This window comes from Toxorhynchites rutilus, chromosome 1, assembly GCF_029784135.1.
Source record: "Toxorhynchites rutilus septentrionalis strain SRP chromosome 1, ASM2978413v1, whole genome shotgun sequence".
In the NCBI taxonomy this organism is placed as follows: Eukaryota; Metazoa; Arthropoda; class Insecta; order Diptera; family Culicidae; genus Toxorhynchites; species Toxorhynchites rutilus.
In genome coordinates this window covers 134162117-134175760 of record NC_073744.1, presented here as the reverse complement: position 1 = coordinate 134175760, position 13644 = coordinate 134162117, and the positions used below count along the sequence as shown (strand labels likewise).

At 40.1% G+C, this 13644-nt stretch overlaps 1 protein-coding gene across 1 annotated transcript in view; it reads right to left on the bottom strand.

Annotated features, from left to right (window-relative positions):
* The window catches only part of LOC129772814 (short-chain dehydrogenase/reductase family 16C member 6), a 73728-nt gene extending 65213 nt beyond the window's left edge, over positions 1–8515 (bottom strand). Inside the window, exon 1 of the mRNA XM_055776303.1 lies at positions 8029–8515. Within this exon, the coding sequence (XP_055632278.1) occupies positions 8029–8087 (59 nt within the window). The 5' untranslated portion in view covers positions 8088–8515. The remainder of the gene's footprint in view (positions 1–8028) is intronic.
* Positions 8516–13644: the final 5129 nt, after the last annotated feature.

Genomic DNA, 13644 nt, shown 5'->3' with positions numbered 1-13644 from the left:
TATAAGTCGCTTGTTAATAACTTTGGATATGATTTTATAATGCTGTGAAATTTTAGAAATAATTTTTAGTAGAATGGTTTGATCGCCCTGAAATGATTTTTTTTATTGTAGAATCAGTTGACAATAATTGATTTATGATTCATTCTTGCCATCGCAGAACAACCCAGCAAACATTAAATCGTTTAACAAGCATATGCCATATGCCCTAAAATTTGGTTGGCATATAATAAGCCTAACTGGCATATGCATGCAAAAGTGGAGGCCATATACATACATGGCAAATGCTTACCGAATTTGTTTGGATGAATATGCAACTTTGACCGGCTATAATAGCGATTAAGTTGAAATTGAATTGCGATCTAATATGAATATATTCATGAATTGTCAAAGCAACAAATACGACTTTTGCCATACTCATATACGATTTATTACAGACATAGAAAAAAAAAGTTTATTATAGCCTCACGAATCGCCATTTTTATATATGAGTATTTATGTTTGTAGAAATAATAATTGTCTGATTGACTTGTGTTGGGAGTGGAATATGAATGTTTAAAATGGCACAGATTTATGTTGAAAACTGCTCCGATGTGAGTTCGAACTCCGGTCGTCTGGATTATCATCCACCAGCTATCTCGCGCGGCTATCTGAAATTTAATTCAACAGCGGTTAAAACTTTCGAGTGCATCAGCATTTCATTGACATTTCAATATGATGTAATATGATCTTTATTAGGATCTAATATGATTTACTGTTTCATGATTTTCTTCAGCATGCAACACGATTTACTACAGTACTGAATCGATTTAAATTATACGCTTATACGACACACAAACTGCATCAGGGTAATATACGCATATGATGCGGATTAAATGTATTTTACAACAATGTACACCATAAAATTGATGTTTATTATACCGAATTGCGACTTAATTTGAAAATGGTATATAAAATCGAGTTTTTACATTTTATGCGATTTCAAATATACACGATACATACTTTGATTGATATTATATGCGATTATGATTTATTCGGATTTCTTGTAAGACTTGGCACGTGCAAAATTATACGATTTAATGTTTGCTGGGAATAGAACAATATACTAGTTGATCGTATGACGCAATTTGTTTCATGTCAATGCTTTGAAAACTTACCTCGAACGCTATTCCGGTGGCCTTTTTCGCAATTGACTTAGACTAGTGATCTGTTGGGCAGGCAACAGAAATCGCTGCATATGATTTGTATGTATCGACAAGATTCAGCTTTGTTTAAATAATTATTTTAGCGAAATAAAGGGTGTGTCACATCAAATTGCATCACGGAAAAAACGCTGTAGAAATTCGCCCAGTATTTATATTTATTCATTTCGTCAAACAAATGTAGACTACACACTTATACACTAATGTTACAATGTTTTCTTAGGTTAAATATTATTTTTGCGGTACATGTTTCATTTTAGCTGTTTTTTATTCATTGTTGTGTCAATTATTTCGCAGTGCTGATTGTATATACGCATCATGCGATTGATAGGGGCGTTATTTGCATAATTTGTTCTGGATGTTTTGGTTAGAAACAAATTTCGCGTTCTTAGTTGACGCCCAGGTACATAGAAATTTAGTTTTTCTAGTAATTCAGCTGACTGTACTCGTTGCGAAATTAGGTCATTAACAAAAGAATGCATTGCAAATTCACGGCGTTCTTTTAGTGTTTGAATATTTATGAGCATGCAACGTGCTTCATATGAAGGAAGTGGAAATGAGTCTGCTGCTGAGGTAGTCTGCTTCCATACAAGATCAAATGGTTTCACTCACCAGTACGAGTTTATAAACAAAAAAACTGAAGTTCCTCAACCGACATAATAACATCAAGATGGAATCTTCCCTTTGGCACTGTGCCTTCAACCGCAGCGTCCAAAGTAATGTGAGTTCTTCTCCCTTAACAAAGGGAGGGTTAACTTCACCCCATCACTGGTATGTTATTGTAGAACAACATTGCCAGCTTCTAGACAAGCAGCAACCCAACAGCAACAGCAACAACAGCAGCAGCAAATCAACAACAACACAACAAGGCGGTAGCAACCCACACAAACAGACCGATCCTTTTGAAAATTTTAGACAGTAAAATAAAAACTATTAAACTACTTTTGGCATTTTCTTTTTATTCATACTTCGAGCCCAAGCCCGTATGCTCGCACCTTCCTCTTTACCCCGTCCATAAGGTTCTGTACAATGTCAGGTTGTAGTTTTTTTTTGAACAGAAATCCATTTTCTCTTGAAGTCCGCCTCCGATTTGACAACTTTTGGGTTCTTCCGGAGGGCCTGCTTCATAATCGCCCAATATTTCTCTATTGGGCGAAGCTCCGGCGCGTTGGGCGGGTTCATTTCCTTTGGCACGAAGGTGACCCCGTTGGCTTCGTACCACTCCAACACGTCCTTTGAATAGTGACACGAAGCGAGATCCGGCGAGAAGATGGTCAGGCCCTCGTGCTGCTTCAATAGTGGTAGTAAGCGCTTCTGTAGGCACTCCTTAAGGTAAACCTGCCCGTTTACCGTGCCGGTCATCACGAAGGGGGCGCTCCGCTTTCCGCAAGAGCAGATCGCTTGCCACACCATGTACTTTTTGGCAAACTTGGATAGTTTCTGCTTGCGAATCTCCTCCGGAACGCTGAATTTGTCCTCTGCGGAGAAGAACAACAGGCCCGGCAGCTGACGAAAGTCCGCTATGACGTAGGTTTCGTCGTCCATTACCAGGCAATGCGGCTTCGTTAGCATTTCGGTGTACAGCTTCCGGGCTCCCGTCTTCCCCACCATGTTTTGCCTTTCGTCGCGGTTAGGAGCCTTCTGAACCTTGTATGTACGCAGGCCCTCCCGCTGCTTGGTCCGCTAGACGAATGAACTTGACAAATTCAGCTTATTGGCGACATCCCGAACCGAACTTCTCGGATCACGTCTAAACTGCTTAATTACGCGCTTGTGATCTTTTTCACTGACGGAGCATCCATTTTTGCTGCTTTTCACCTTCCGGTCGATGGTTAGGTTCTCGAAGTATCGTTTTAAAGGGTGTGTCACATCAAATTGCATCACGGAAAAAACGCTGTAGAAATTTAATTTTTAGGAATTATATCTTCAGCTTTCGCTTATAATCAGATAAGAGTGTATAGATCACGTTGGGCATGCTTCACTGTAAATTTTTCGTAAATTTGGAAAAATGTCGTCGAACGAAAAAGAGCGTCGTGAATTAATCCTGTGCACTCATTTCGAGAATCCGGAGTTGTCACATCGGGACATCGGTAAGATGCTGGGAATCGTCCAATCCACGGTCAGCAGAGTACTAAAACGATACTTCGAGAACCTAACCATCGACCGGAAGGTGAAGAACGGCAAAAATGGATGCTCCGTCAGTGAAAAAGATCACAAGCGCATAGTTAAGCAGTTTAGACGTGATCCGAGAAGTTCGGTCCGGGATGTCGCCAATAAGCTGAATTTGTCAAGTTCATTCGTCCAGCGGACCAAGCAGCGGGAGGGCCTGCGTACATACAAGGTTCAGAAGGCTCCTAACCGCGACGAAAGGCAAAACATGGTGGGGAAGACGCGAGCCCGGAAGCTGTACACCGAAATGCTGACGAAGCCGTATTGCCTGGTAATGGACGACGAAACCTACGTCAAAGCGGACTTTCGTCAGCTGCCGGGCCTGTTGTTCTTCTCCGCAGAGGACAAATTCAGCGTTCCGGAGGAGATTCGCAAGCAGAAACTATTCAAGTTTGCCAAAAAGTACATGGTGTGGCAAGCGATCTGCTTTTGCGGAAAGCGGAGCGCCCCTTCATGATGACCGGCACAGTAAACGGGCAGGTTTACCTTAAGGAGTGCCTACAGAAGCGCGTACTACAACCATTGAAGCAGCACGAGGGCCCGACCATCTTCTGGCCGGATCTCGCTTCGTGCCACTATTCAAAGGACGTGTTGGAGTGGTACGAAGCCAACGGGGTCACCTTCGTGCCAAAGGAAATGAACCCGCTCAACGCGCCGGAGCTTCGCCCAATAGAGAAATATTGGGCGATTATGAAGCAGGCCCTCCGGAAGAACCCAAAAGTTGTCAAATCTGAGGCGGACTTCAAGAGAAAATGGATTTCTGTTTAAAAAAAACTACAACCTGACGTTGTACAGAACCTTATGGACGGGGTAAAGAGGAAGGTGCGAGCATACGGGCTTGGGCTCGAAGTATGAATAAAAAGAAAATGCCAAAAGTTGTTTAATAGTTTTTATTTTACTGTCTAAAATTTTCAAAAGGATCGGTCTACTGGGCGCATTTCTACAGCATTTTTTCCGTGATGCAATTTGATGTGACACACCCTTTAGTACTCTGCTGACCGTGGATTGGACGATTCCCAGCATCTTACCGATGTCCCGATGTGACAATTCCGGATTCTCGAAATGAGTGCACAGGATTAATTCACGACGCTCTTTTTCGTTCGATGACATTTTTCCAAATTTACGAAAAATTGACAGTGAAGCATGGCCAACGTGATATATACACTCTTATCTGATTATAAGCGAAAGCTGAAGGTAGAATTCCTAAAAATTAAATTTCTACAGCGTTTTTTCCGTGATGCAATTTGATGTGACCCACCCTTTAGTTATAGAAATTACGCGCTACACTATATTAATAACATGCGAATATATGTCTCTTTACATAAAAATATTCACTTTCAGTGTCAAAGCAGAGAAAAATCGAAATTTCTGTTTTTGGGTATGATCCGTATTAATGGAAGCAGATTGATTATTCAAAAAGTTTCACAGAAACAATGCAAATTGCACATTGCGATTGTATAGCTGGATTAGGGGAAGTGTGCTTCCATTTAGGCTTTGTGCTTTTTGCCCTGAAATGCTGGTCTCGTGAAGAAGTAAACCATAATGAATATTCGTGTGCAGATATCCTTAATCGGTGGTTAGTTTCGCAAAAAAGCAGATGATTATGTTGAAATTAAGAACATATTCAGCCAGAAAGATCAACCAATCCTCAGATATGATTTCCGGGTACCTGAATGATCTGCGGAGAAGTGAAATATGGTTATAAGAAAATTGATCGGAAACGAAGAAAATCCATCGATTGGCCAATTCATGGAAAATACAAGGAAGCATTCGAAGGTGAGCCCGAGACATACTGATAATCTTTTCCTGTTATTTTTTCGATTGAAATCTAGGTGGAAAGTCGCTCAATGAACATCGCGAAATAGGTGCTAGTAAGTTAAGCAATATGCGTCACATAAAAGCTCTAGTTCGGTAAATAGCTTGCCTAACTGTTTCACAAAGTTAATGTTAGTTCTATGAAACATTTCGCGCTAATAGAAAGATCGCAACTACGTTTAAATCATCTAAAAGAACGTCGATTGATAATGAATCCGCTTCTGCTTCATAGAAGATACGAATGTAAACAAATTATGTTTGCCCAACAGATGCTCTACATGTATGTGTAGCAAGAGCCCTATTGCCTCAACCCTGTTAACTGCTTGGAAATAGACTGAATATTTGCCTCAGCAGAGATTCATTACTAATATCCTAACGCAACTATTTTTACGTACGGGTTATGAAACACGCACGTACGCACATGAATATCCATATCTCGATGGCTTGAAGCATATATACACAAGCTTATCTCCGTTTTGCGTTCTTTTTTAACAAAAACACTTTCTGTTAATATTGCCGGGCTAGATCAGCGTAGTTGTCATCCTTGGTGGAGAGAATTTTGCAGAACATTCATTTTCTTGGTGAGCCAACGATAGCCTAGCTTGATGATTCTCCACACAATTGTGTAGCTTAGAACCTTAATGTAATGGCGTCAGTTTTATGCAATGATTGCAATGTCAGAGACATCAGCGAATGAATAACTTGGTCGCGTCCACAGCTCAACCCGAAACGAAGGCATGTGATGACGCAAAACAAAGAAGAACAAGCCATGTTCATTGCTTTGAAAACAGCACGAGACTGAAAGTTTGCCTCAGCGAGATCCACAGTTTATACTTTAGGTAAATATTCCCCTTCGTTCTTCTTCTTTTCCTTTGTTCACGGAGGCTTTAAATCTTACGATTTCCCCTTCGTTGCTCGTCGATAAGTTGCTCGTTATTGACAGCTCTGTTCGGGAAAGCACACAAATCAGCAGAACAAATGTATGGTAAAATGGAAACGCTTATAGTTTCCATGAATTTTAACCATTCACACACCAGAGGATTTTGATGTATAGAATATCAAACAAATCTTAGAGGATTTCCGATTCGTTTGGTATGTAAATCGCCAAAATCCGTTAGCGGTAAAAATAGTTATTAACGTTAACTTTATTTCATAAAAACGTGACCTGTTTTCTGATTTGGCACCCTTAATGAAAGACGTAGTTCTACTTCAAAAAATTAAAAAATTTTGTTGTTTTTTGTTTGTTCCGTTCAGTTGTGAGTTACACGGTGTTAACAATGGAGGTCAACAAAGAGAAAATTCGGTTCATTTTTCACTTTTTATTTCATAAATTCGAAAATGCAAGCCAGGCCGATGAAATTGTGTTTGATGTTCATGGTGTCAATATTGCAACAGTAAAATACGTGCAATTTAATTTATTTTCAAACAAAAATTTTTGTTTGGAATTTTTTGTTTAATTTTTTTTAAATTTTTTCTCTGTGCAATACATTAAATTATGATCTCTACTGTCAACAAATAAACCGTTTGAAACTAGCGATTGACCAGAAACGCTCAGAATTGGCCTACAGAAGATGTGTTGCGTTCCATCAGGACAGCGCAAGGCCACACAATGTGGATGCGATCTGACGTAAGTGGTAACATCCATACCTCTCACACAGAAATCACCATTACGACTTGATTGTGATAGTCTGCAAACGAACATTATTCCACCGAAAAAGTTACTGCTCCCGATTATGAGTACAAACCGCTACAAACCGTTTGACGCCCCTTTCAGGGCTACGATTTAGAGTTTCAAAAGAATTAAACTAACAGATTTCTGAAGAATGAAATGAATTACATTTAAAAAAACAACTGTTCTGAACAATTACAGTCCTACGTCAAACTTCTGTCCGTGCCCCTAGGCCCCTTCTACTTTTTATTTTATTTTTTATAATTTTTCATGATCTCTTATTGGTCTCCATACTACGTACGAATGATGTGATTTGTACTCATTCTGAGTTTCTTATAGCGCGATTTCCATACAACGCGCTACGGATTAGCCTGGATTGTATGCAAAATCCGAGTTTCTTAAAGCGCGGTTTCCATATAACGCGGTACGCACTCACCGAGTTATAGGAGGGTTGACTGTACAAAATATAATATTGGTTCACAATCTGGAACCTGTTGCTATTTATTGAAATGCAAGCTGCTTTTTTTCAAATCAAAAAGTCTCTGATATACTAAACATTCAGAGCTAGATTCGGCATGATTGACTTCCATATTCTTTATCCATTCTTTATCCATTTTCAAACATTTTTTAATCATTAAAATATCAATATATTTATGTCAATTTAAATTCCAATCTATAATTTAGTTACACACGAGGAAGCACACTAAAGCTTCATGGCGTTAAATATTGTAGGAAGCAAAATAAATGACCTCACAATTTTTGCATTGCTGAGTACAAAGTCAACCTCAAAAAAAGTGTAAACGAATAATTGAAAAAAAATACTTCCTCGTGTCTTCTTTTTGAATGATAAATGGCTATAATTTTTACTACCATTTTTTTGTCACCAAACTTGATTTGATTCACACTCAAAGTTGGTACCGCACCGTTTTTTCCCACAACTATATTCCCATCTAATGTCCGCCCACACGCGATTGAAATTCTGCATCCGTTCAATTCACGCCGTTCAGTGTCATGTTGCTGCAACTAGTTTGTGGATTATTTGTTGCCGGGGAGATTGAATATCATCACACGAAGTGGCCGACACAGAGTGACAGTTCTCAGCTGTATATTATTCCACTTTAATAACATCCAAGCGTGATGTCGGTTTATCACTATTTTACCTCACGGTGAACTTACCTTTCGCTTCGAAATACCGATATCGCGTTATCAATATTATCATCCTGCAGCATGTTCATTTTGGAGATTGTTTTGTGCAGTCCTCGAACGCAAACTATCCAACACAAAAAAATTGAAAAAAAAAACAGCTGTGGCAATGGATGCAACGATTGCGATTGACAAATGTGCCCCCTTTTTCGAATCACGTCCGATTTCACACTTTAAAAATGAGGGTTATTTATAAGCCTCGCGCAAACAACCTGATTTTTTGGCATTCGACACACGTCACTATTATCAACACAAACAACACAACCAGTAATAATTACAACTTGTAGCACGAGTCACGATGCATCGAACAAGAACTCTCAGCCCCAATGATTCCTGCTGCGAACGGTCACTCCTCCGGGATGTGTCCTTCAGGAAAATTTTCTGGACTCTCTGCGGGGGCGCCAAACCTACGAAAACTTCCACGCTCGCAAACGGTTAGAACGCGACTGGACTCTTCTATGTCCGATGAACTGTTATCGATCGGACAGCGACCATCAAACGCGTAAGATCTGCAGGTATTGTGGAGGACGACGGGTGGGGTTTTCTGTACAGGTGTGTTTCATGATACGATGCGCTGCGGCGGTGTGTCCAACGTTTGAACCGTACCTACGAAGGCGTAGATGGCAGGGGGGAGTGCAAGGGAGATGAAGGACCGTGTGGGGGGTGGTGAGAATTGCCCCCAAACCATACTCATAGCCACTAGTAGCTGGGTAGTGTATCGCATCCACTATTATGCGTCTGTCGTCTGATGGATGATGACCGTCAGCTGCTGCCGGTGCAAACGATGGGAAGACAGAGAGAACTAGTCAACACATACCACCATCAAATGATGGAGCCACTATTCACGGTGCAAACGATTTTGGTGGCCCCCGCAGTCTCATCACTTTTGTAAACACCGCGTTGCATTGTTTGATGTTGATTTTGAGGCGGGTACGAACTGTCGGTTAGCGGTGAGCCTCCATTATTGTACCGAATAGTTCTCTCAGCATAAAACACGCTCCAGCTAGTACAACCCTGAAATACACAGAAAAAAATGAACACCGGCGTCGACTTTCGGAATGGTCAACGGTGGCGAACATGACAAGGGTGAATTTGCACAGAATCGAAATTATAGACACACAGACGACTGAAGCAAGAATCAAGTGGGATGAATCCGAACATACGAGAAGAATCGGAACAAGATGATAAAGAGGTAATGTCTTTCATGCTGAAACTGCAACTGCACAGATCCCCCATTGATGGTTGTAAAGTACCAACCACCAACAGACCTTGGCATGCTTATATCCGCATGCAGAATAAGCGAAACCACGGCGGTGAAGGCGCGAAAGCCAGAGGTCGGGGTTACACGAAGGAAACGGCGAAACACTTCGGTAGAGGATATTGGGTATAATTACTACACGTGTAAAATGAGTTGCGGATTTTTTTTTGAATGAGACGGAAACCAAGAGTTATTTGTTTGTAATGTGTGTTAATAGGGGACTGGTTCATCGGTGCGGAAAACATACATTTAAACATAGGTATCACAACGTCCACTCGTTTGTTCCAGTCTGTCAAGGGTGAAATAGTGCGAATCTGGCCTAAATGATTTGGCACGAAAATTGACCGTGAGGGAATTGAAGTGACAACGCTCAGTATTGGTTCAATGACCGCAAAGTTTGAGCGGAATCTTTTCATGTGTGTAAGGAGGGGTATTTCATAGCATTTTTAACTAATCAATTTCATTGTTATTTGATCGATGTTAAGTCGGACCGGACCATGTAACATTTTTATGATTTCGAGAAAAAAGAACATGAAGTTCAGTGTTCTGCAGTTTTCGATTCTTTCAATTTTTTTTGTTCACTATTTTTCCCAGAAATGTTAGCTACTCTTTGGTAATACTTTCTATGTGTACATGGTCCACTCTGACTGAACCAATGAAGAATTGTTAAGACTTGGAACACTATGATTGAACAATTCCAAATATGTTTTAATCAATTAACAGTTGGTCGGTGTTAAATAAGACCGAAACATGTGACTTTTTTATGATTTCGAGAAAAAACAACTTGAAGTTTAATGCTGTAAGGGGTCATTCAAAACATTTCCGATGCGTTATTCCTGCTGTACGCGTGATTTTACAAATCTGATGAATGCAATCAATAACTAGAATTTTTAAATTTCGCGACTTGGTCCCCTCTGACTTAACACCGACCAGTTGTGATTAAAAGTTTCCTATTCTGCTATAAAAATTAGAGCGAGAAGGGGTGTGAGGTTTGAACTGCATAAACATCTGGCTGCGTTCAGCATAATACACTGCGTTTCACAACTATAGAATCACTCATTTTTTCAGAGTTTCTAGAGATATGTAAGAAGTCGGTTGAATTGAAGTATATAGTGTAGAACACAATAACTATCTTCATTTTTAAGACTGGCCATTTGAACTTTATTGTTGTGTTCAGGCGCGAAACATCCAAAAAACTATAATTCCAGTGTTTCATAACTATAGAACCAGATGGAAAAACTCTCACTCCTTTACAAAATTAACACCAATTTAACATGGATTACGATAAGTTTCTAATTCGTAGGTCATCTCTAGTTCTCAATCAGTTCAAATAACCTATTCGGGGTGGTTACGACCAAGCTGCGCCATGTTGTAGTGGATATCTCGTTCTACGCAAAGAATTCTACTCGTTTTAGCTCTTCAAATCACTCATACTGCTAGTAAGCTGCATCTACTATTCGTCCGATCACTCCTCATAAATTCCTGACAGGATTTTGATTTGGTAAACAAGCTGAACAGTCCAGAATATGAAGCCCCTATTAATTAAACCATGACATGACCTTCTAGATTTTATGAATTGATGCCAAATTACCCAATTATCACATTGTTTTTGATGCAAAAACAGAAGTAAATGATTCTGAAGTACTTCGTTGCACTTCTGACTGTTCATTCGTGTCGATGGTAAGCTATCTAAATCAGGCCTTTTTGAGAAAATTCCCCCCTTGGAAGATTATCGAGGATCAAAAAATCAAAACTTTGAGAGCTTTGAGGCACCACTAAATTATGTTCGATCGAGCTGAAATTTTGCACAGGTCATTTTTGGGTCAATAAACAAATTGTACATGGTCGGTTTTCAAAATTCGATGATGAAATTTTTGACGTAGAACTACGTCTTTCAGGAAGGGTGCAAAATCAGAAAACAGGTGCGAGATGCGAGTGAGCTAGCATAACACAACGAGCGGATATCATTCATGCCTAATGCTGATTTCACACTAATACCCACAGCTCGATACAAGAGAGGAAGCCCTCCGTATCGAGGTGTGCTACGACAAAGAAGAGCAGCATACGAGAATCTTTTGTGCTAGTGCGGATATGGAAGAGCATCCAGAATTTTGGAATATAGATATTCATTGCATTTATTTAGATAAACGTATATTTCAAGGAAGTATGCTTTCAAATTCGAGCAGGGTAACCTTACTGTCGCATGTTGTGGGATTCGATCACATCTCAAGCGAAATATAGGAGCAAAAGGGTTCATAGTTTGTGATCAATATCTGAGTGGGAAGGAGAAAGTCTGATGCGAGTTGAACCAAATAAACGAGAAGTGCTGATAGCTTTCGACTCTACTCGACTCTTTCGAGTCTACTGAAGTAATAAAAAATAAAATAACTAAAAAGATATTTAAAAAAAATCGATGCAATCTAAAACAATATCCGAAGTGATAAGCAAGTGGATTGAATAACATAATTTCGTGGTTCTACGTCGAAAACTGCGGTCGTGTCCTAGATACAACCCATTACAATTTTTTCCATACATCCATTGCCACCCTAATGGACAGTTATGAATAATTTTTTTTTTTTATTAATCCGTTTATTTTTACAGGCTCAGTTACATAAGTTTAATGGAGCCAAACTCTTACATATATTTCAACTAGCATATATCAACATGTTGTTTCCTTAATTCTATGGTTAATGAAATAGGAAACCGATTACTCGCGGTCGACTCGAGTTTAGAAGGATGACACACTTTCATTAGGAAAAGGATGGGATGTAAGGAGATGTGTGTTTACACTCGCACTCACATTCACATTCACATTCTCATTCACACTGACACTTCACACTCAATTCTTAAAACTATCCTTACATCTAATATGTATTTACAATTTAACTTATTCTAATGTTAGTAGGAAGGGAAACGATAGCTCGCGAAGGACGAAAAGGAGGGGAAAAGGATGTATGAACAATCACACTCGAAGATCGATAGCTTTAAGGAAAACATATATTTGGAACATGTAATCAAGGTCTAACCGAGCCAACACATCTCTCACCAGCACATTGGACTGCTTCCCTCCAGCCCGAAGGGAGTTTTCTAAATTCGATCTGGCGACAAGATACAACTCGCACGACCAAACAACGTGTTCGATGTCGTGGTAACCATGGCCACAACCGCAGAGATTGCTGTCGGCAAGATTAAAACGAAAAAGCAGCGCGTCTAACGAACAGTGATTGGACATGAGTCGGGAGAAGGTGCGAATAAAGTCCCGACTCAAGTCCAGACTTTTGAACCACGGATTGAAGCTAACCTTAGGGGTAATTGAGTGGAGCCACCGGCCCAATTCATCTTCGTTCCATTTGCGTTGCCAGTTAACGATGGTGTTTTTACGAACTAAAGAATAAAATTCATTGAAGGCGATTCGACGCTGATAATTTTCGCCTTCAATTGCACCTACCTTTGCTAATGAGTTAGCCCTCTCATTACCCGGAATTGAGCAATGTGAAGGGACAAAGGTAATGACATAACAGCGTCTGGATAAAGCACTCAAAATTTCTCGTATTCTCTCAAGGAAGTACGGCGAGTGCTTTTCCGGCCTCACTGAACGGATAGCTTCGACAGAGCTCAGACTATCCGTTACAATGTAATAGTGTTCAACAGGTCGTGAGGCGACGCTGTCCAGCGCCCAATGAATTGCTGCCAATTCAGCAATATACACTGAGCAAGGATTCTGAAGACTGTGTGAGGTGCTAAAAAAATTGTTGAACACTCCAAATCCTGTGGACTCATTCATAGAGGACCCATCAGTAAAGTACATATTATCGCAATTGATACGCCCATACTTTGCATTAAAGATCGTAGGAACGATCCCCGATAGAAGATAATCTGGAATTCCATGGATTTTCTCCTTCATGAACAGATCAAAATGTACAGAGGAATTGATGTAGTCAGGAAAACAAACACGGTTGGGAATATACGAAGAAGGATCAACCTGCATGGAGACGAATTCATGATATGAGCTCATGAATCCAGAATGAAAATTTAGCTCGATCAGCTGCTCAAAATTTCCGATCACCAATGGGTTCATAACCTTACACCGGATGAGGAACCGAAGAGATAATAAATGGAAGCGATCTTTTAGTGGGAGTACGCCTGCCAAAACCTCGAGACTCATGGTATGCGTTGAGGGTATACATCCCAACGCAATACGGAGACAAAGATACTGAATTCGCTCGAGTTTAATGAGGTGTGTTTTGGCAGCTGATTGAAAACAGAAACTGCCATACTCCATCATTGAGAGAATAATTGTTCGATACAACATTATAAGATCTTCGGGATGG